A 23,630-nucleotide genomic window follows, 5' to 3' on the forward strand; every position below is an offset into this window, starting at 1 on the left:
TTTCTGATGGCAAATTCTTCTTATCCATTGATTAGAAAGCTGGGGTGCTGCTCACAAGTGGAAGCAGAAGAATGACAAATGTATTGGTGAATAATCTGGAGTGAGGTAAGAGTGGCAATGGTCCATTTTACTAAGGGCAAATCTGAGCACGGAGTCGGAACTGTCAGTTTATTGGATGATTCCCATTTTCACACATGGCCATGAGCTGTGGGTAGTGACAGAAAGTGGTGGAAATGAGCTTCTTCTGGGTGAAAGTGGGTGAAAGGAGCCAGACGAGGTAGTTCTTTGAGGGTCTTCCGGCGTGTCTAACCAGGAGGAGACCCAGGAGATAAGGGAGACGTTATGTCTCTCACTTGCCCTAGGAAAACCTCAATATCCCCTCACTGACACGTAACCAGCATTAATTAGTGACAGCATTTTTTGTCAAGGAAAATGTACAATTTGAATGACATTCATCTCAGTTACTCTTTGAAGGCTCAATTAAGCAACAACTTGTCTCTCTAAACTTGTCTCTGGCAGTGGATGAACTGCAAAGCTGCACCAAAGCCCAGTATAGAATTCACGAGGCTTAACTCAACCGGAGCGAAAGAACAGAGACAGTAAAAATTAAACAAATCTTACATCTTGGAGGAGGCTGAGTTTCTCCAGCTCCCACTGGTGGTCCAGAATGAGGCTGTCACTACGTGGCCTCCATCCAGCCAGGTTCTCTTCCCCACGGACGTAGGCCACGGAGGTGTCCAGCACCCGCCTGCGTCTCCTTTGCATTCCTGGTGAGGGATGGGTGCAATGTTAGAAGTTCAGGACGACTGAGCTAAATGCAAAACTGTACCATTTTTTTTTCTTGCCTCTTACCAGGGCTTCCTGCATCTGCCTGGTGACACAGGCTGACCTCATAAACTCCAGTTACACGGTTTCTAAAAAAACAGGAGTGAGAGGGCATTTAACATTTTATAGAACATCATCAGAGAGAACAAATTAGCTAAATGATGATTTTAAAGATTAAGATGCCTCACCCATCTGCAGCTCTTAGGCTACCAGTACCGAAAAGGTTACGGATTGATCGGGAAGCTGAGAGCTTTGTGTCCCTAGAGTAAAACACCATGCAGATATCTTTGGTAATAACTGCAGGCTGCGTGCAGTTCTCCATCTGCAATTCATAAAACAGGAGACATTTCCAACATTGTTCCTCTAGAGTAACTCACACGTCACCTCTGATCCTGTAAGAGCTATTTCTCCTTCTTATGAATGCAGGCAGTGTACAGTACCTCCAAGTAGGCTGAGAGGGTCATATAGATCTTCTCCCCGTATGGAGTGACTCGGTTTAGGAGCAGGGAGTTGTGCATTGAGCTATCCCAAGCAGCCTCAAACCGGAAGAAAGTTCTGAGGTGGTCCGATGAGACAAGAAGCCAAGAAACTGAATCAGCAGTCGAAACTCAAGTTCCTCTACTAAAACAACAGATTAGCTGCCAGAGCTTAACCCATGCTAAAGTTTACTCTGCAGATGTAAACATAAAAAACTGGATAAATCCCAAAAATTTCCAGTAATAAACAATTTAAGCAGAAAAATGTGCCCTAATATCATGATTTATAAACAGAAGCAAATCAATTTACTGATCCACTTGTGCAATATATAAACATTTTAGTAAATATTTCTCTAGTTTTCAATAAAACAAAAGCTCTTATATGATCATTTTGCATGCAACAAACAGACTGAGTTATGTTTGCTTTGTATAAAACATCACAGAAAAGCAAAGAGAGCAGAGATGAATATTGGTACAGAAAGAAAGGCAATGGAGGGATGAGGCACGAGCAGGTAAACATGAGGGACAGGGCAGTGAAATACCTATGGTCAACTCCCAGGGAAATGCTGTGAGAAAGAGAAAATCAGCAAAAGAATAGACAGTGAGAGTCAGGAAGTATGTTGTGCTTGTGTGCTTGTGTGGCTGGGATGCTGTTTGCCTTTTTTTCACACTGATAACTCATCAAAGCTCATCAGATAGAGCGAGGAGGTTCTGTGAGGACGGCTGATTTACTGTACGTTAGAGAAGGTCAAATAACAGCACGGGACCATTCTTCAAGCACAACAATGCTGCTTTCTATTCCTCCGATGATTTACTCCATACACTAATGTACACAATTTTTCCTCGTGTCCCTCGAGGGGAAATAATCACACACTGAAGTCACTTATTATTCTGGCCAGTAGCCCGGTGCTGCCTTAAATCTAAAAAAGATAATCCAAGCAAGAACTGTAAAAGGAAACTAATGTTTCTGTAAGCCATGAAAAGAGGCCGTACGGACTCTTCATGAGGTTCAGATGTTGGGCCCACTGGCCTTGGACTGAGGTGACCTTGTGGGAAAGTGAACAGAGTGTCACTAAGAAGAAAGCAAACATCTATGCGTAGAGCTCGCGTGAATAAAGGAGAGGTGCCTTTTCTGTTGCCAGCAATTAGCAAGTTCATACAAATTCACACCTTCACACATGCACACTTTTTCCCCCAGTAGTAGGAACCTGTTCGCTTACACTACAACGAAGCAATTTCCTCCCTGCACCCCTCCAACATGTGCTTCTCTGCACTTTACTGCCTCCTAAAAAAGTGGGAGCCAGCACTGAAGTCATGCTCCTGGCATAACATGTGAGGAACCATTTGTTTCTGGTGTTTGGCAGAGTTCCGCTGAGGTACGAGTAGGATTTAAAAATATTCACAACATTGCAGCAATTTTGTGTAAAGAGCTACTGGTGAGGTAATGGTTCACTGGAATACATTTTAATAGCTGCACTGGAGTATCGTGCCAGAGCGCGTACTGTAAATGATGTGATCCATATTGCAGCACTTGAGAAATAGCGAGCGAACAGTGTTCCTGTTAATATTCTGTAGCTTTGATGGGAAACACTCTGACTCTTGGGATTAGAGGTGACTAACAAAATCATATCCATGGATTCAAAATATTCCTTCACTGTAAAGGCCAAAAAAATGAACATAAGAAACAGTGTTGAGAGACAAAAGCAGAAAATAACCTATTTTTAGCCTCTTTTAAATATCAGTTTGCCTTTGTAGAATTAGGCTATGTTTCTGTGATGGATTCCTACCACCCTCTACTGGTAACCAGTACAAATGCACCTTCTTCACAGTTTTACTTTACTGCCTTCTCAATGTAATCTGCAAATAAAGGAGCATTTGTAAACAAACAGGCTAAAGACAGAGTAAACATTCGTGTTCTAAAATCTGCCTCATCAGCTGAAGTGGAAACCGAGAGTTTGATACTGGCCCCACGACACCTCCAGCAGAGACACGGCCAAGGACAGTCCACGCGAAACAAAGCAGAGCCATGCAGATCCCGTCCGTCATCGGCCTGACAGAAGCTCAAACACACATCCAACACAGCCAGAGAAGCAAAGAGGCACAATTGAAATGCTGACAGCAATGACAGAGTCAGAGAGAAGGTAACAAAATCACAAAAGAGATGACAGGGTATGGAGGACGTTAGAAAGATGAGGCGTTCGTGTAACTTAAGAGCATGAAAACAGAGGCAAATAATATACCTAGGCATGTCCGAATCAAGAAACTGTCTGCAAAAGCAAAAAACAACATTCTGTTAGTGGACTGGAGGGAGAAAAATGTTAGCATCATATACTGTGATGTTAGTTTCTGACCACACTGGACTGCAGCTTGATCTGGCGCTTAGCCATTAAGCTTAAGTTTTGGCTACTGAGCCCATAACACGACAAACAATTAGGGTTAAAGAAAGGCTGATCCAGCAGAGGTTAGAGGTTAGTACAGTATGGAGCTCTCGGTTGCTTTACATTAAAACGCAGTAAACCCAAATCTGGACGATGCTGCTGCTGATGTTGTTAGATTTCTTGGCGATACGGGAAGCAAGAGAGATTAAGCAATGAGAAAAAAAAAGCAGGGTCAGGATGCGCTATAATTTTCAGGACTTTTTATGTGAATAATTACAATATCATCATTCATATTTCTTATATTGTAAATATACTCACGGAGGTCTACTACTACATAAGAGTTACTACCATAAGATTTATACAAGGACGAGAGTTAAGTAATTTTAGATATTAATAAAGAAGCAAAAAAAGAGTTAATAACATCTTTTATGGCAGCAATTACTTGATTTATTAACCGAATGGTCCATCTACAAATCAATTGCTGTTTAATCCTAAATTCTCATCAGCTGTAAAAAAGAAACCTACTGCCCTCTACTGGTGGGATGCTAACATTAAGCTGTGCAAACTGGGCTTTTTACATTTCTCTGTTTTGCACTTCCTCGACTCCTCTCTCCTCCATCCTTTGCCAGACACTCCACATTAAATCAATCCTGAAGGATGTCTCAATTTATAAAACACACAGAGGAGAGGAAGGATGAGGAAGCACATACATTTATGTAATTTATGGAAGTCTTTTGAGCTTGAAAGGTATGTAAAAACCATAACAGGAGAAGTAATTACTCTTTTGTATTCATTTTTTCTTTCTGCCTGTCTCCATTAGTGTGGAGAGGATTATCAAAAAAAATGCATGATATCTCTACACTCTTCTCACAATGTGTACCGCTATCAAATAATACCAGTGGCAGGCTGTAACAAAGCAATGGCCAGATACTGCTTCTGCACTACACTTTGAATTAAAATCACTTTAAAATGATGTCTCTGCAGCCTCTCATTCTGTTAAATGTTGGCTCAACTCCTCTCTTACCTCCTTGGTTTGCATCTGTGATAAAATGCAAGAAAAGGAGGCAAGGAAATGATGCATAAAATGAGTGTCTGTACAAAAAGTTGCATGTATAAAAGTCAGAACATATTTTTCTGTTATACATTCACCACAGCTCATTCTAACCTCTTTCCTGTGAACTTTGTGTTAGTTATGCTATTACTCATTAAGGGAACAATACACCTTCTCTGTTCTTCTGTTTTTCTTTATAAACTAGGCTCCAGTTGTACATCACACCCAGAAACATCATTTCCAGGGTCATTAGAAAAGTGAAGGTCAATCAGGTGATTTAATAAAATGATGAAATGCTGCATGTCAAATGAATGACTCTGCACTGAGTAGAAAACAACAACAAAATAGTTAAAGGTGTGTTAGTGATTTTATATTTAAGTAAAGAAATGCATGGCAGTGGAAAAGTTAGAAGGGCATGCATTTCTATTTTATACTGATCTGTTTACACAGAGTAAAATTAAGGTGCACGGTTAATAAAAAACACTTTTTAAACCTACACTGGGGTCAGTGATGAGAGGATTTAAATGAGAGGTGATGAACACAGTGAGATGCAACATGTAGGTGCAATGAGACAACCAACAGCAGCATATATTAACACCAAGGAGGGTCGCGCAGCCAGCATGGACGAGTGACTTCAGAGCTACTGGTGTGGTAAGTGTAGCTTTAAAGAGATTCTTAAATAACTCAAAGAAAGTGACTCTGGATCTGACCTGCTGTTGTCAGAAAGAGGGATCTACAGCATAGTCATGCAGTTACAGTGATAACGATAAGAACACAAAGGGAATTTGCAGAGTTTCCTTACATAACATTCAAGCTGTGACTCTGCTGCCATGCTTTTTACAACTTATATGCTTAGGGTGACCAGATCCCAGCAGATTAGATGTCATTAAAGATTTTGTGGGCTATAAATTATTTCATAAATCTCACTTGTAATTGAAGAACAAATATGGTTTACTTTTTACGAGCACAAATGGAAGCAAAGGCTTGTTTTAATGGTCTTTACATACTTGTTTATTTCATTTGTCTTTTCCAGAAAGCATTAAAACTGTTAGCTTCTGTTTCAGTTGCTATTCTGTTTCCAAATCATTTTAGGTTTTATGGTAACTTCATAAATCAGCGCACTTATTTTCAAGCCACATATTTCCTGCAAGCATCTGTTGACTCTGGTAAACATGAGCTAATCAAAATGTGGGAGAACGGGTTAATAAAATGAAGTTTGAGGACACCTGGTCACCCCATATGTGCCATGCATTTGCCGTGTGTCGTGTTCCAGTGCAGGAGCTGCCGCAGCAGTAACGCGCACTCTCAGATAAGACTCACAAACATCAGAACCGTAAAGTGGTTTCCAAATTCAGCTGAGCTGCCATATAATTCAAAAAGCTATGGGAACACAGTAGTTTGCTATTTAAATGAAAAATATTTGCTTCAAACATTAAGCATAGTACATACCTGTCATCGTGCAGGGGCCTGACATATCCAACAGATAAAATGTTGAGAGATAGAATATTAGGATCAATGATGGTCTCATCAGATTCGGGCGTGTTGCGCAGACGTCCTGGGAAAGCAGAAATGCCTCAGTGAGAACAGCTCATACAGACTATTGGTAAAATGTATTCAGCTTTAGAGAAGCTGAACATCAGTCTTACCCACAACAAGCTCACGGACTTCCTTCCATTCTATGTCATTTCCAGATTCATGTACAATAGTAACGGTGATTCTCCTCTGGAGGCCCTGAAGAAGGAACAAAGATAGAGTGAGCACACAGAATATGCTTTTAAGACATTTTTCAAAGGTTGCAGAGCGTGACACATCCACTGAACAGGCTGTCTACAATTACTAAGACCAAATTGGAGACGATTTTGATGTGCGTCATTCTGGGTAGAATTGCATTTGCCCTCTCAGAGCAGAGCTATGAGAGGGCAAATGCGAATATCTTCAGGCATAAAAGATCCTTTGATGACAGTTGATTTGACTGCAACATATTTGCTCCCAGCCTGACTAAGATACCTGGTGCAGAAGAAATGTGCCATGGCAGGGCATTCCTCCTCTGTGGTCCACTACTGCAGGGATGTAGCTGAATGACAGAAAAAAGAGAGTCTCAGAGATTTCTGTGGCCCATCAAATTCTCCCAATTTTCTGCTGACTCGGGATACTCACTCCCCGTTCGCCTCCAGCTCGCAGATCTCGAAGAAAACCATGAGGTCATATTTACAGTGACAGGGTCCTGCCTGTGGACGGGTCATGGCCGTCAGTTTGGTGGCAGGTACTGCGTTGAAAAAGATTAGAAAGAGGATTATACAAGAAGGCACAATAGGGGTAAACCTAGTGCAGGCTAGCAGCTAACAGCGGGGAGAACAGCTACCTACCCTACAAAGGAAAGAGAAACGGGAGAAGAAAGGAAATCAGTGATTCAGGGAAGGAGCACCCACTCAGTACTGTACAAGAAGCTTTTTTTTCATTTAGCACATTTTCGATCGCTCTGTGTAAAGAAATAAAAGTCTGAACCATCCTTTAGGTGAGAGAATGCATATGTATGTCTTTATAAAGCACTTTAACGTTCAGGTGACCAAGTGGGGATATTTACAATGCCAGACATCTTAATCTCTATAAAAGCTTGGTCGCCTGATGGATAATAGTAACATTTTTGTACAGTAAGTCTATAATGTTAATAAGACTGACTAAGAGTTAAAGAAATCCTTTAATTTCCACTGGTGCCCAAAAGCAGTTCAGAGGTAAAGAAAAAAAATCCATGCATCCCTTAAATTTGTCCCAAGCTGAAGCAGAAATCAATTTTATAAGAATAAATACAGTATAATGTGATGCATTGTGGGAGTTACTATGTATTTATATATATTAAAGGTGCTTCAAGTGTCACTTTTAGAGATGCAATATAATTCTTAGCCAATGGAATAACTGAAATAACAATCTGGTGGATAACTAACACCAATATTGTTCAGGTTTTAGTTTTTAGCTGTTCATTAAAATGTTTTTAAAAATGTAGCCAGCTCAAAACTGATGTGACACTACAGATAGACATATACTGCTTTAAATATCTGTACTGTTACAGGTTAAAAGTAGGTGAGACAAATTTGTAGCCTGTAAAATGGTTGCCTTTTTGCTGCATTTAATTCTTCATCTGTTTGTTTTCTACCTCCTTGGATTGATTGCTTTCCTATTATAACATGTGAATTTACTCCCAGGGATTGATAAATCTCAGGTGTGTTATACATGCATATGCACCACAATGTACATTATAGTGAACATTCCCATCGGAGAGAGTTTCATTCGTGGCAGACTAATATAGAAGAAAGGCACTGTGATCCAATCAAGAGGAGCTCAAAGAGGGAACTGCAAGGAGAACGCACCACATAACAGTGAACACACAGTACAAGAGAGCCAATCCAACTGCAGAATCCTGACACATGAAAACTCCCCTTTTATATCGATTAACTTGAGTTTTACTACACAGCAAGTAGCAACTAGTAACTGACACTGAATATTTGTGTTAGTGCTTCATCTATGAGGCGACTCAGTCACAAAACCTTAGAGCTGGAAGAGATACTTTTAGTGCTTTTAAAATGCACTTGGCTCATTTAAGTCACACCAAGAAAAACACTCGATATAAAAAAGGGTTTCCACTTGCAGGATTCTCTTGGATCTGACCGATCAGTGACCAACCCGGCTTCTGAGCTTTAATAACTGAACAGATAGAGATGGGTGGAGCTGGCAGCTGAGCTTGCTCGTTTCCTTCCAGCAGGAAGGAAGCAGCTAAGCCAGCGGCAGACAGAGCGTGGCCTGACAGCGAGTCCACCAGTGACCCATTGAACACATCTGGGACCAAGTATCGGATGAGCTCCAGCGATTTCTCCCGGTCCGACGAGGCGTCAGGATCCACTGCTCGCACCCAACAACATGAAGCTGAGATGATACGACTTGCAAGCAGACGAGTACCACAGCAATACAACAAAAATAAATGATAAGACACGAGCAGAGCATCTTATTTACCTGGTTTGGAGAGAGGCATCACTCGTGGAAACTGTCTCCTGCAGGGGCGTAGTGGACTGGGTGTCACAACACACAGTTACGTATGAATATAAAGAATTGCAAGCATATTCATCATAGTATGTGTATAAATGCAGTAAATGCTATAAGCAAACACAGTACCTCATGACATCTTTACAAAGAGGAAGAAAAGGCTGCTTCTGGTAGTGGCCAAAGACTTCAAACACAATTGGCTGAGTCTTGATGTAGTCCACGAATGATCTAGTAACCTCAACAGCAATCTACAAAAACAAAAAACAGTCCATTTTAGTGCCTAAACTCTTAAATACAGAACAATGCATAAAGCTGTGCAGGACACAAGCCGACTCTTCTTACGTTCTGCACATGGTAGAAGCCGAGAGGAGGGCCGCGGCCTGTGTTTTTTAGGGGTTCAGTGGAGAAGGCCTCATCATGGCGGTGGATGAAGCTAAAGACAAAGTAATCAATGCAAAGTTTGCATGTAAAACAGTAAAAAGAACACCAACGATCACAAATCTCCAGCGGAAATATTGTGAAGAGCAATTTACTTGAACTGGCAGAAGATGTCGGCATATTCCGCAGAGATGCTGGAGGCCTGCAGGACAGTCACTCTGAAGGTAAAAATATTACCGATCCTGAGATGTTCCAGAGTTGTATCGAGTGCTCCATCCAGACCAGGCTTCAGTGGATTCTCCACCTCATCTGATCCAGCTGCAAGGAACCACAAAAAAGAAAAAGGAAAAAAGAAAAATAAACGCAGGTTGGAAACTAGACTAGACATCCATGAAAGTTCTTTCCTAACCTAAATCTGGTTGGTGGGCGTGACCTTCATGTTTAATTTTTAAAGATTAAGCTTTGTTATTCGAGGATATTGGACAACCTAAAGGTTTCCCAGTAGCAAGGGTCTTGACTTTTCAGTGTTGATATTCTAGTTTTTTGATCTAAAGGCAATGAATAAATCATCAATCTACTTAGAGTGATCTATTTTATTGATCAAGAAATTCAGACACTGTTCATTCTACACTTTGACTTTGGTAAATACTGCATACATGTACGTGAGGTGAAAGACACTGCAAGATTGTATAACACTGTATGGATGTTATATAAATCCCTGCTGTTTAAAAAGGCCTCTCCTTTTACTCCTTTGTGTGTTTTTATTAGATTTAGTGGGTGTTTTTGCTTTTTTGATTGTTTTTTGCATCTTTTTTATTTGTAAAATGTCTGGCGCAGAATACTTTACAGCATCATTCTGACCATTAGATGATCTCATTAGTGTTAATAAAAAAAGAGCAAGAAGCATCTGGGTTCAAATCTCCTGGTTGTCTGAGGGGAGGTCGGTGAGGACTTCAACCACTTTTAGATTTCAACCACATTTAGTAGTAAATTTTCTTTAGGAGTAAAGAAATGTGTTTTCAAAGACTTCAAAAGACAAGTTTTTCACATTTTTACTCATTAACAGATCTCAGTGATGTTTAGACACTTCTTTTTAATGTTTTTGTTGGGTAGGTTGCATTCCAGGTAGATGCTGAGCTGACTGTCAATAAATTCTACTGGAACAGACCAGGAATGGACTGGAGTTACCAAGAAATTGGAGACAAGCATTTGGGCTAATTTATACGTCTTCCACATGAGCCACCGTTTGCCATTGTCTGCCCTCTAAATCCAAGCCTATCTAACATAATTTCTTTTAAAGTCTTTCCTGTGAATTTTCAGTCTGCTGAGCCAAAAAGGAGACCACACACACACATACACACACATACAGACACAAGCAAACACGCAGAACATGTGTCCATTCACTCGTAAAATACGATTACCCGCACATGTGTTGTTGTTGACTTCATCAGCTGACGGCCCCATTTCTGCGTTCTGCCCTTCTCCCTCCACGATCCGAAGCTCCTCCTGAGAAATCCCAGTGTGGGACAGTCCTACAGAGCAGGACTCTGACTGGAACTACAGGAGCACAGCAGAGTGGTGAACAGTCCTCAGATTTTTAAACAGTTACATCATTTACTCATTTAGTTGTCTACCAAAACATTTTTCACTTATTGTATATGATAACGAGGGCTTTATTTTGCATTTCCCTCTTCATTTGAGCGCCACTATTGCATTCATTGTAGAGAAATAACACATTTCTAAATATAGTCACATATTTCAGATGTAGTTGGAATTCTCTCAAAGGCAATTTTAATGACGGGTATGGGTTATTTCTTGGTAATTTCTTCATAAAATAAGTGGATAAAAGGTCTGGAGATGATTCAGAGTTTGGCCCTTGTACTTGGAGGCTGTTTCTATAAATACAGAAAATGCATCAAAGGAAACTTAAATGGTAAAAGAAGTTCTTCTAAAATTGAAAAAAAATACAAAATACATCTATCAGTTGGAGAGAAGGCAGGAATATTAGCAAAAGTAACAGTTTGGTGCCATCTGAGTGAAGTAAACGTCTACACTGGTGACACAGCGCTGTATGATGGCAGGATCCTTTCTTTACATTCGAGATAAGTGATTGGTCAAAGCCACTGACCAGCATGTTTGTATGGCCAGAAAACCCTAAATCTATTGAGAGGGTACATCGAGTTCTACAAAAATGTTACAAATGTTAAGAAGCCTTAGAACAGCGTGTAATTCAACTCTTTTTGTAAACACCTAAAATCACAAAAATTGTGACGGCAACTGTATACAGAAGTAAATCCTACACTGTGAAAACTAACTGTAATAACTATAGTGTGTTTTTCACTACCTTTTCATACTGCTGATCCTCAAAGGAGATTTTGGCAGTGCCCGACTGCCTCACTCCGGAGCCGTAGTCGGGAGCCTCCTCATCAGCTGGAGGGAAACACAAAGAACCTTCACCTCACTCCCTCCAGAAATCACACACAGCTTGTCCCGTCAATCGCTTCAACGATCGTGAGTCTGAGGATTTGAGCCTTACCTGATATGGCCTGTACTGCCACCCTAAGGAAGCCCTTTACCTCTCCCTTCTCACTGACAATGGCCACGCGATGGACGAGCGGAACCGGGTACAGCAGATTACTCAGATAAACAAAAGCCCTGCATGGGAAGCCAAAGAGAGAATAAAAGGGGGAAAAAAAGCATTAACAAGAACCAGACCAAGGAGACGTGCCACATTTGATAAAAATCACTGGACTGGACAACAGAACACAGAACTGCAAAGCAACCAAACAGAAGCTGGGACTGCTCTTGCGACGGCCATGGCTGCCCTTTACTATTGCTTTGGAGTGGGCTTATCCTTATCATCCAATAATGACTATATAATCAGGTCAATAATGGGTCACATGCAATAACCCTAAACTTTTGAGTTGTACTGATGAAGGATAGTGAGGCTAAGGAGCATGTATGTAAGGCTAAACTTTCAATTCTTTTTATTAACTTTAAAAATTAGAACCCAGCTCAAGACTTTGCTGGATAGCAGATGTTTTCGTCGTAAGCAATGAATTCATTTTAATGCATTGCTTTATGATCACATGCTATCATGACAATGACTCTATATAATGTATAAAGCCAAACTGAGAACTTAAAGCACTTTGCTACAGACTATGTTTCTTTGAGAATAGAAATTTGGGAACAGCTGCATTAGAAATGCTTTTCTTAAAAATAATAGAATAACTGATCCACATTTTTCACAAGCCAATAGGGATAGACATTTAAGGGTGGACAGCGTAAAAAAGGACAGGCTTATGACAAGATTGGTGAGGTGCAAATAAGGCATGCTCAGGACAAAAAAGGTGAACAAAAATGCTTTCAACTTTTTGACTCAAAAGGAATCAAAAGCAAATGGAACAGAAATCATCATACGGAACATGGCTCAGCTTGAATCAAAACTGCCAACAGCTTCATAGACTGTATGCTACATCAAAAACCAACGAATGACATCAGAAATCAAAGTGCACCTCCTGGGCCGGAGTGGTAATTTGTACAAAATAGGGGTACGAGTTCATCATCAGACGTATTCACGTAAAAACCGACAAAAAAAAAAAAAAGGTCAAAATGAAAAGACTTGTGCTCTGGCATGCCTAAAAGAGACAGCTGCTGCAGAAACCAGCTCTTTCATCTTGAGATTTTGAGTCTTTGTTCGAACACCACTTAGCTCAAAAATTTTCAGATTCTTTCAACTGTATTCAGGTTTCACAGCACGGTGAGAACATTTCGCTGTTTGTTCCTCTTACTATGCACATCAGACCTCTATCTACTTCTTGAGCTGCATCAGTGCTTTGGGGAGTCAAAAGTCCTTTTTCTTTTTTATAAGCCACTATGATTTGACATACACCTCAAACAGCCGTTCAGCGTCAGCACTGCATAGAAACAAGAAGCGTACATGGACCCACTCTGGACTGAATTTAAGAAGAACTTAAGTAAGAGTGAGACGCATCGAGCCACTGTATACCCCCACTCCAAAAGCAAAGAAAAATAAGCATTTAGTTGAAAGAGAGATTAAAGATAAAAAGGAAAAGATGGACCTTAAAGTCCAGAAATGTCTACTCCAGTGTCCGCATGGTGTGGTACTCAACATTTTCAGCTCAAGATTTAGAGATACTGTGACAGCTAAGGCAAGACACTAAAGGGTCTGGTTTGACTTTGAGCAAGTGTAAGCAAGTGTTTAAGGAAATCAGTAAAAGGAAATACCACAATTAAAAAAAATGTAGGAAAAGTTGTTTTCCAAATTTCGGTTGCAGCTTTCCAACTGAAATGCTTCATGCCAGTGTTAACACTGAACCAGCAGATCTCTGAGGTGGACAGTAATTTGGAGAAGACTTCAGTTTGACTAATTTCCCCTTCAAGGTCATCTCCTTGTGTAACCTTAGAGTGCTGGCAGTGTAGCGTCTATTTGAATCACTCTTTGGATGGCTGATGGATGACCACTTTCACCTGAAGATTTGCCATGGACTTTATGAAAATTAGGTCACTACGTTCATGTTCAGGATTATCCTTAATAAAGAGAGCTGGATCTCTATCTACAACCCAACGACCAAAGAGCTTTTTTCAGTGGAAGAGTGTCCAAGAACTAAGTCAGTCTCCTGGATTAGGAGATGCTGCAGGGCTGAAAACATGAGCCAGCATCCAAGGGCCAAGCCTGCGGTTCCACTAGTAACCACTTATCCTGATTCCAAAAGCAAGTCAATCCCTACTGACTCCCATGTTAAAATGCTATTTTAATGTTGACCTCTGTGATAAAGACCATCCAATAAATTTCTGTACCAATTTTGATGAATTCAAGCATTACAACCTCCGATATGATCACTATGGGGTCCAAATAAACAACATAGCAGCTGCCAAAATGCAAATAATGTAGCTTCAAAATGTCAAATTCACAAAATACAGTGCACTGACTGGAAATGCACAGTTTTACTTTAACATCCAGTGGCATCTGAGAACAAGCTGAACTGTGGTTTTGGGCCAAATAAAGACAGTCTTGGTCATATAAACATTGCTGTCATGCTGGAAGCTATCCAGAGGTGCACAAAGAGATAACCTTACAGGGGTGTTTGGCAAAAATCAACTTAGGTATGCTTTGCTTTTTAATTTTTATGGAGAGAATCACTTTAAGATCACACCTCATGTTTGCCACATAAAATAACAAAGCACACTATGGTTATATTTTGTGTATTTATGCATACCCAGCCCACAACTCAAGGAGGGCTATGTGAAGATATACACGCTATTATTCACTGCTTTTCCAAGAATACTGTTCCATCTACCCTGATGTTTGCCAAGGGAAAGGGACCTTGCATCTCAGCGTGAAAGAGCTAGTTTCCTCCATCAGCATGCTCCTGAAACCTCACCAACCTTCCCACTACACTGAATAATGGTGAGCGGTCGTAAAAGGGATCCAGGCCTTCGCTGGAGCCTCGGCAGAGCTCTCTCTCATCATCATCATCATCATCATCATCATCATCATCCTCTACCCCGAGCTCGGAGCTCGGGTCGTCCAAAAAGATATCATCGTCCAGGTCGTCCAAATCCTCCAACTCCTCCTCCTCCCCGCGACCCTCCCGCTGCGAGTCAGCCAGCTCAGTAATTTCAGAGGTGGAAAGGGTCGGGGATGGGGTGGGGTCACTCATGCGCTCGCTCATGCATGTGTTGAAAATGGGATTTCTGGTGCAGCCAGAGACATGGGAACTAGGTTAGTACAGTTAGAGAGAAGGGACGCACTGATCCACAGGAGAAAACCTTCTTCCCTCTGAGTCAGAAACAGCTTTTATTGTTTGTTTCAGTGTTGAGCAAAGAGCAGAGAAAGAGAAGACAGATGGGAGACTGCAGAAAGCTACAAATGTTGTGCTGATCGTGGGATATAGATGTCAAAAACAAGTATTATTTCACCTACACAGGTATTCACTGTAATTTGCCCAGTCCTCATGCGCAGATTTAACCGCACATGTAAGTTTCTGCTTGGTGAGTGTCAGGGGAATTCAAATTTACTGTTTTAAGTACAGATTTTTACACATGCGTATTAAAAGAAGAGGCTAAGATGAATAAAATGTAAAGAAGGCAATTCAAGGAATGCGCGCTCTTGTAGGTAACTGTAATCTAAACTGTTAAAAAAAAGTGAGCAGGGGAAGGAACCAAAGTTAATCATGCCAAGTGAGCCAATCATCAAAGGAGCTCTGTCCCATGATTGATCACTTTTTAAGGGATCACATGCAAAGAACCTCCTTAAATGACAGCTTCAGTTCTATAGACCGAGGGAGTCCAACTCCAGTCCTCAAGGGCCAGTGTCAAGGTTTTAGATGTGTCCTTTATCCAGCACAGCTGATTTAAATGGCTAAATTACCTCCTCAACATGTCTTGAAGTTCTCCAGAGGCTGATAATGAACTAATCATTTGATTCAGGTGTGTTGACCCAGGGTGATATCTATAACCTGCAGGACACCGGCCACTGAGCCCTGGAGTGCCCCCACTCCTGCTGTAGACAGTGCTGTTTGACACCATATTTGCTCACAAAATGAATTCTGGTGACCAACCTGTTAACAGGCACTTGTTACAGTTGGATTTACTCCCAGCAATCACTGGATTACTGTAATGGTACTCTATATGCTGCAACTGAGCTTTGGCAGTGAATATTTATGTGTGTGAAATAAGATCATTTGCTCACGGGCTTGCTTAATTGCATCTAAAGGTAATGACAGAAATTAAACGTCATACAGATTTCATTTGAAAATGGCCAGTCACTTTGAGTTATCACATCAGCCACATATGTACAAAGTGAGCTTGTATATAGTTATGCATTAATTCAACCCATCAGTTCTCGACAGCAGCTACATTTTTTAAATTTTTTAAACTGCAAGTGTAAAGGATATAGTATAAAATAGCAGTAAACTATTAAAAGCATTGAAAACATCAAATGTTGTGCATCTGGATAAATATACACCTGCTTTCACCTTTATAATATGGACAGACAGATTGAAAACCTGAAAAAGAACAGCTCAAGGGCACAGTTTCCAATGTTTCCATGTCTTGCAGGAGCTGAATAACATTAAAGGCTGGAGTGAGACGCTTAATATTACATAACAGGTGCAAGTGAGAGAGCGAGAGCGAGAGAGAGACACTGGGAGGCCATGTGCCAAGGTGGAAGAGAAAGAAACAACAGGTTTTGAGTAGGAGGGCTGACGAAATGTTTTTCTCAAATCTTGCATAGATGATTTTCCCATTGATGTAGAAAGCTCTGTCATTAGCTGGGATGTATTGTTATCAAATGTATTTGATACAGTTACTTCAGTTTGTACTGGCAGGTTTTATAGTGGCTGAAATACAAAGTTTGACAAGTAGGGACACCAGACTGAATGAACTGCAGATAATTAATGCAGGTGTCCCCATCATTTCGGAGTACACTCCACACACAGTAAAGCCGCATTTCCAACCCAAGTGCCTGGAACTTTAACTCTCAGGAACGACGTCCTGCAAGTGGAAAAGTGGACAGCAGCCTCCCTATATCCTAAATTTCTGATAGCTATGGCTAATACTGGTCTTTTTGGCCTCTGTATTTCTTATTCCTGTCCCGATGTGTTGGACTCAGTATTTACCTGCCAACCAGGCGGAACCAGGGGAAGCGATCGTAAAAGGGGTCACCTCCCGTCATCACATTTTCACAGTCCTCCACAGTACTGTTGGGCACATCAGCAGCACGATCATACATTTCTCTCATCAGATCTAGCCTCTGCCTGCAGAAAGCACCAACAATGAAGACATAAAAAAGAAACAGAGCAGGGTGTTAATGAGAAAAAGTAAACAGCTTGGAAGAAATAAAATAGCACTGAGGAAGACACTGAAGCATGGCTCTTTTTTTATTGCTGTTCGATATTAGGTTGGTAGATATTTTTAATTTGGAAGTGCAATTATTGAAGCGAATGTTTGCAATAAAAGAAACTGACTTACAAACTGAAGAGCACTAAAACAAGAGTTTCAGTGCGACACTTAATGAATTTTTGATTACCAAGATAAGTTTAAGATTTTGTTCATCAAAGACTTGCGTGCATGTTCAGCCACCTTAGTTTTTCTAATGTCCAATAGTGAGTTGCTCCATTCTTCTGATCTTGCACCTCCACTGCCACGATAGTACGTGGGAATTGTCGCTTCTCTCTGTCTTTAGTTGCCTCTGGGGGCAACAGGTCAGGAGGCAGGGGGGAGTAAAGAGTGTCTGTCAGCAACACAAACTGGAACTGCACCTGCAGGGGAAGAACGAGTATGCTCAAAGAGCCATTTCACAGCGTAGACCTGTGGATATATTCATCAGTCTAAATGACATTTCTAACCTTCTTCTTAAGTTCGACACTGATCGCATTAGCCTCCTTCAGGAAGATGGCATTTCCCCATAAGAGATCACGCAGCGAGGTGAACTGGTAGCATCGCCATTTACGGAAACTCCACACAGCCAGCTCTCTTTCCCTCTCTGTCCACTGCACTGTAGGCCAGAAAGAGGACTCGATGAAGGTATGATTATCCCTAATATAGATTTATAAATGTGTCTTTGTATTAATTGTTTTTACCTTCTTCTTCCGGTTCCTCCTCTTCTTCAGGGCCTTCTGGGTTATAACGGTCCACTTGCTTCTGAAGAGCCTCCAGCTTGCTTTCATAATCCTAATAATTTATAATTAAAGTTTTAAATACATGAACAAGCCATTCACGTTGAATTAATCATTAATAACTGGTGAAATGAAAGGCCCCAAAAAACTGCATTTAGACTTAAAGCGCGGAAAAATGTGTCGCGGCGTACAACTGTGCATACTGTGCAAATGTGTCTGTTATGTAATCCCAGGTATCGGTTCTTTCTCCTGCTGAGTAATATTTGTGAGTTGCAAAATTGCCTAGAAATTCCAGTAAGGTGAACTTTGCTTCACATTTGATCTGAAAACACCATCATAATTTTTTTATTTGGTATTTTCTGTAAATCTGCTCACTGATAATACAGTTTATATAATATAAACAGTAGATACCAATACTGAAATATACAAACTGCAGCTACATCTGTGTGTAAGACAGTTCAGATAGATTTTTTTGTTGGTTTTACTTTAATGATTACTGCTGATAGCAGTCAAAGCTGAACTCTCATTACCATACCAGTCTTTGCTGCTCTAGAAGGTTGCTGGCCTCCTCTCTTTCTTTGCGATACTGATCTTCCAGCTCCTGCAGCCTGAGGACAAAAAAACAAAGTGAACAAAAAAGACTTGATGTAGGTGGGTGATGCCCTACCTCACTGTGTGTTTTTAAGCCATTGATACTGAGAAAGAAGCCTCAGGCTTGGGTAAAGTGGCAACTTCGGTCACAGGACCACAAAAGCAAATTCTCACTCCATCTGTAGTCATCTACATTTGGAGATATGGAAGTTATGTCCTGACTTCTCCACCTTTCCTGAATGCAGGACCCCAGCACAGAAAAGATCAGACTTTAATGACAGTAGATATATATGACTTTGATTTGAGCATGAAAATGAGGAACTGGATTGGAGGTGGGTTACAAAGCAGCCAGTAGCAACAGTGGGGATAAAGCTATATAGATTATGCACACCATGTAAGAGTCCATGGTTACACTGTTTTTAACCTCACTGCTTTATCTGATGCTTTTTCTCTAATACATGAAGACTGGCTCATAAATTGCTCAGAAGTCTCAGACTCAGAAAATATTAAAAAGTAACTGAATGCAGTTTTAGAAATAGCTGCGGGTCTCTGGAGTGGTACCCTCGAAGACTGTTAAATTAAGACACAAGCTTAACTGCTGAGCCCAAATTAGAACAAAGTCCAAAAGAAAAAAAGAAGATCCAAAACATGTGGAAACAACGTAATCCAAAGCACAAAAATGTGGCAGGAACAAACAGAGCAAACAAAAATGAGCAGGCTGAGGAGACGACAGAACTATTTATAGACAGGGATTGATTTCTGACGTAAAACAGGAAAGATAGGAACGACAATCAATCATTCAAATCTACTCTAAGAATAAAAATACACATTTTATTCAGTTTATCTGTGCATTGGGACAAACTGTTTCCTTATTGCACCTTGCAATAGGTATAGCAAAATCTAGAAGAATTGGTGCAAACCTGGTCCTTTTTTTATACTAACTGTTACCTTAAGTTCCAGAAATGGACTTTTACTGTATCTTTATTCCTGAAGGCGTACCTCTGTTCCATTTCTTGCTTCATGTCAATGCCCTGTTTCTCCAACAGCTCCCTCTGAGCGAAGGCCCAGTCCACAGGCTCAACAGGGGTTTCGGCACATGGGTTCTTATCCCTGTCAGCCCGGGCCTGTACAGGGTGGTTAAAACGGAAGACGTGGCTCTTCCCCAGGATGATGCGATTTCCTGCAAGGGCATCACATCAGATCAGAGAGTACAAGTACAACATCTATGCATATAATGTTTGTGCTAGTTATGGCACAGGTTGCACCTACCTGATTTCAGAACAGTGGGTTCTGTCACCCTCTTTCCATTAACGTATGTCTCAGCTCCTTCACAAGGCTCAAGGATTACTGCTGCTCAGGAAAAGAAAATTCCATATGAGGCTTTGCTGACAACATTACAGCAATATTTAACTTTGATGTGCACAGATACAAGTCTCACTTTCTCCCATTGGGCCAGTAGAACTAGTGAAGGTGCAGTGCTCGTCCTTTATGAAGTGACCACTGAGGACTATATCCTGGCGACTGCTGGCATCTAAACGACCGACCCTAAAATACATAAAAGTTAGTATGAATATATATAAAAGCAAGTTAATAACACACTTCATCTATGTAACATTTAGTCCTTTTTCATTTAAAGGGACAGTTCACCTCAAAATCAAATGTAGTCTTTTTCCTCCTGCATGTCGTGCTTTTTATTCATCTAAATTGTTGGGCTATACAGATGTGCTGAAAGCACCTGAAACCAAACCCCAATCCCAAAACACAGTAACAATGTTTGTTTTCGGAAATCATGACCTGGTTACTTTAAAAATTCACAAACGTTACTGTGAACAGTTCAAAGCTACACCATCAGATCGTATCACTGTGCAGAAGAACGCGTCCATCCACCGTGACAAGAGGCTCATGGTGGTGACAGTGTCACAGGAAGTAATCACTGATGGCCTCCTCCTTAGCTGGGCTACATCATTAGCCAGCCATACCTTTACTTTGGCTGATGAATCCATAGAAAAAAAAAGAATTCTGGCAGGAAGCTGCTCACATCAAGCTGAGTGAATTTCTTTTAGTAACCAGGCGGTGATTTCTGAAGAGCGACACTTCTGCTACTTCTCCTTTTGAAATCACATCAGTGTGACAGAGTACAATCACATAGTGGCTAATTGAAGCTAGCATCTAAGCCCATAATCTCATCAGGAAGGTGTTCACTGAGGACAGGGACCAAGAAATACGCCTTTTCTTTTTAACAACTACAGGAATTCTCATCCACTTACTGCCTATTAAAACCATTACAGCTTTATGGCATGTCCATCTTTCATATACAGTTTATGTATATGAATATATTCATTTATGATATAAATCAGTGTATGTAGTGAAAAAAAACAAGTACTAAATACAATACAAGGGTCAAAATGGGCGACAAACCACAATCTCCTGGCTGATAAACCTGTGACCAACCTTCTGTGGAAAATGTGGGTCTCTAAATGGGGATCACTATCTCTCGGTGGCCTATGTAGCCACACTTGGGCCGCTGGCGGAGAACATTTAGTGCCAGTGAGGCACAGGCATCTGACACAACATTATATGACGCCATGTGATGAGAACATGTTTACAATGCAGGCCTGTTGTCTCTTGAAGTTAGATTAGCATAAAAACAATGTCCTTTTTTTAATCAGTATCGTTCTAATACAGCAGTTCTTAAACTTTTTCTGGTGTGCCCTCATCATAAGCTGACCCCACACTTTTTATGAGTCATTCGCAATAATATGGGAGGCATCTAATAATAAAAAGGATCCAAGTGGGGTTTTAATTAAATAAAGGTCATCATGACAGCTTCAGCAGACTTTACTTTCTACATAAATCACATTTGTTTACATCGCATTTTCTCCTGGTCTCCCCTGCAGTGGTTTTGTCCTCTCAGGGTGAGAACCACCTTCCTCTTATTACGCTGTAAAATGTCAGCCTCTAACCTGGTGATCCCGTCTTTGATATAGTACAGCAGGCACTCAGACATCAGAGGGTCCTCGTTGAGGTTCACCAAATGAGGCGTCTGACACAGAACGGGGAATATTTCACTGTTAACTTTCGGTAAGCAATATGCATGAGTCATTCAACATCCATATGTTATTTACATTATAACATATGTCAGCTGTGCACAACAGGTGGTCTGAAATACAAGCTCTCCCAGTAAGAAACATCAAACAATCAGCAATAGTTAAAACCATGCAGTCACTCCCCACAGCGTCCCAGCATGGAGTGTTTAATGAAGTCAGATGTTTTGGGGCTGCAGGCAAGCAGCCATAAATCACTGAAATTAGGGCACTGCTATTATCTTTTCCCCCATGTTTACACCCATGGCTGCCTTCGGTGCAGTGAGGGAGTGTTTGAAGTGAGTAATGAAGTAGATTTAGGATAACACTTAATGAAACAGTGAAACTCTCGTCTGATCTGCCTCGACGAGGCTCGAGCACTCATCAGAGGAGACACTTTAAACACTTCAGAGCTACAAACCTCGTTGGGGGAAAACAGCCCGACTGTGTCGATAAACACGGGCTCGGGCTTTCTAGGGCTATCAGTGGGCTTTGGGGGTAAATAAACAAGCACAGCAGTGAATAATCGAAGCGGTAAGGATTATATCACAGTGGTTTTGGAGAAGTAGAATACATCTTTTACCTTCTTTGGAGAGAACACACCAACTGTTCCACCATCTTCTCGCATTGCTACACCCATTTCGGCCAGCAGGGCCTCTCTGTTGACGAATATCATCAGCATACCAAGTGAGATATTTTTTTTAATGTAAATATACTTTTTTTAAACATTGATTCAATGAGAAATGTTCCTAAATAAAGCATAGACCCAATATTATTCTGGAAGTGGCACCAATTGCTCTATACTCAGATCACCGAAAGCTTTTATTTTTGGCCAAACAGTTACTTTGCCAGATTAGCTCAATCTGATCACAGAACCACAGCTAGACGTCACTGCTTCTACAATCCTGTAACCTGAGGACATGCCACATCAGTTTGGTTTTCTTGTTGATTATAGCTTAGCCTGTAGTAGGTTGCATTTGGTGCAATATGACGTTATTCCTGATTTGAGCCCAGAATCACAACGTTAACACAGCGTTTCCTGATGGCCGCTGTGGTGTAGGTGAGATTATCCAGCCTGTGACTTTAATCTCAGAACACCAAGGTTTCTTATGCTTTTTTATCTTTAGTTTTTGCAGGTTTTGACTTTAATATCTTTAATGTCCTTGAAACTTTGAATATTTACTACTAACCTTAGAGAACTTCTTTATTTTTTATAAAACTTTTATAAAACTTTCATAAAAACAAAAAAAAGTTTGTTTTTTAAAGAAATATATTTTCCTGCAAATGAACAACTGTAATCTTGGAAATTTAGAAATTTTAATTCAGGAAATTGTCCTTTTTTTCCTTTGAATATTACCTCTCTCATCTTACAGCATTTAAGTTTTTGTATGTGTGTTGTAATCCTCCTGTGTTTCTCTTTTCTTGAATTATTAGGATGTTGTTCCTGTTTTGGCATCTTTAGTATTTCCAAAGTTTAATCTTAAAGAGGAATTTAAACAATGCAATAAAATAAATTAAAATAAAACTAAGCATCTGGTTGTCTTACCTTTCCATTCTAATGGCTTCTGTTCTGCGAAGTTTCTCTTCCCAGGTCTCATTGAGCTCAGCGATGATTTTCTCTGTTTCCTGACGTTAAAAAATAAAAAAGTGTGGTGATAATCATTTAAATAATAACTATATCTGGACTTAATGCAAAGAAACATCCAAATTCAGCAATGAAGCAATAGAATTCCAGTATTTTATTAGCTTACTTAATTGCTTACTTTTTTAAGTAGCAGAAATTAAATGACCCATATCTGTGATTTCATTAGATGACCTTATGTTGGCATGTAAAAAAGGGTGTGAATATAATGTCTTTGTGCCATAATGTAGAGCTTCATTGAGTATTAAAATGGCCGAAAGAGCCAGGGACACAGATAAAGGGGGGCCTGGGGTGACCCTGCTCTGCTTGTCCTCCTTGGTGCATCATTTTAATTATAACTACACTGCTCATAAAAAGCTTGATTGGCATTCACCAGGGAACACCAGAATTGGTAGGTGTCCCAGTGGAGCCCCATTCTCTTCACAGATGAGGTTCACACCGAGCACGTGTGACAGATGCCACGGCGTCTCGAGCCTTTTTCACGTCTGTCACATGTGCTCGGTGTGAACCTGTGAATAGAACTGGTTGC

The 23,630-nt window shown here is 40.6% G+C and overlaps 1 protein-coding gene across 4 annotated transcripts in view; it reads right to left on the reverse strand.

The window, feature by feature from the left end:
- kif1aa (kinesin family member 1Aa) overlaps positions 1 to 23,630 on the reverse strand; it is a 45,166-nt gene that overhangs the window by 2,246 nt on the left and 19,290 nt on the right. The window contains exons 15-44 of one of the 4 annotated variants that reach the window (XM_085348394.1): positions 23,006 to 23,085; positions 22,043 to 22,118; positions 21,340 to 21,419; positions 19,815 to 19,921; positions 19,646 to 19,729; positions 19,376 to 19,556; positions 18,321 to 18,393; positions 17,750 to 17,840; positions 17,516 to 17,664; positions 17,250 to 17,428; positions 16,787 to 16,924; positions 14,553 to 14,861; positions 11,680 to 11,798; positions 11,488 to 11,594; positions 10,565 to 10,700; positions 9,299 to 9,461; positions 9,108 to 9,198; positions 8,895 to 9,013; positions 8,736 to 8,791; positions 8,409 to 8,624; positions 6,888 to 6,996; positions 6,738 to 6,804; positions 6,377 to 6,461; positions 6,180 to 6,285; positions 3,542 to 3,568; positions 1,844 to 1,867; positions 1,266 to 1,380; positions 1,014 to 1,147; positions 853 to 914; positions 622 to 767 (exon numbers count right to left, since the gene is read on the reverse strand). In XM_085348394.1, the coding sequence (XP_085204520.1) occupies positions 622 to 767; positions 853 to 914; positions 1,014 to 1,147; positions 1,266 to 1,380; positions 1,844 to 1,867; positions 3,542 to 3,568; positions 6,180 to 6,285; positions 6,377 to 6,461; positions 6,738 to 6,804; positions 6,888 to 6,996; positions 8,409 to 8,624; positions 8,736 to 8,791; positions 8,895 to 9,013; positions 9,108 to 9,198; positions 9,299 to 9,461; positions 10,565 to 10,700; positions 11,488 to 11,594; positions 11,680 to 11,798; positions 14,553 to 14,861; positions 16,787 to 16,924; positions 17,250 to 17,428; positions 17,516 to 17,664; positions 17,750 to 17,840; positions 18,321 to 18,393; positions 19,376 to 19,556; positions 19,646 to 19,729; positions 19,815 to 19,921; positions 21,340 to 21,419; positions 22,043 to 22,118; positions 23,006 to 23,085 (3,429 nt within the window). The remainder of the gene's footprint in view (positions 1 to 621; positions 768 to 852; positions 915 to 1,013; positions 1,148 to 1,265; positions 1,381 to 1,843; positions 1,868 to 3,541; positions 3,569 to 6,179; positions 6,286 to 6,376; positions 6,462 to 6,737; positions 6,805 to 6,887; positions 6,997 to 8,408; positions 8,625 to 8,735; positions 8,792 to 8,894; positions 9,014 to 9,107; positions 9,199 to 9,298; positions 9,462 to 10,564; positions 10,701 to 11,487; positions 11,595 to 11,679; positions 11,799 to 14,552; positions 14,862 to 16,786; positions 16,925 to 17,249; positions 17,429 to 17,515; positions 17,665 to 17,749; positions 17,841 to 18,320; positions 18,394 to 19,375; positions 19,557 to 19,645; positions 19,730 to 19,814; positions 19,922 to 21,339; positions 21,420 to 22,042; positions 22,119 to 23,005; positions 23,086 to 23,630) is intronic. The other 3 variants (XM_085348397.1, XM_085348395.1, XM_085348396.1) reach the window with 3 other exon arrangements.

Source organism: Diplotaxodon limnothrissa, linkage group LG23, assembly GCF_057381915.1.
Source record: "Diplotaxodon limnothrissa isolate DT_005_m linkage group LG23, D_limnothrissa_male_GT1.1, whole genome shotgun sequence".
In the NCBI taxonomy this organism is placed as follows: domain Eukaryota; kingdom Metazoa; phylum Chordata; class Actinopteri; order Cichliformes; family Cichlidae; genus Diplotaxodon; species Diplotaxodon limnothrissa.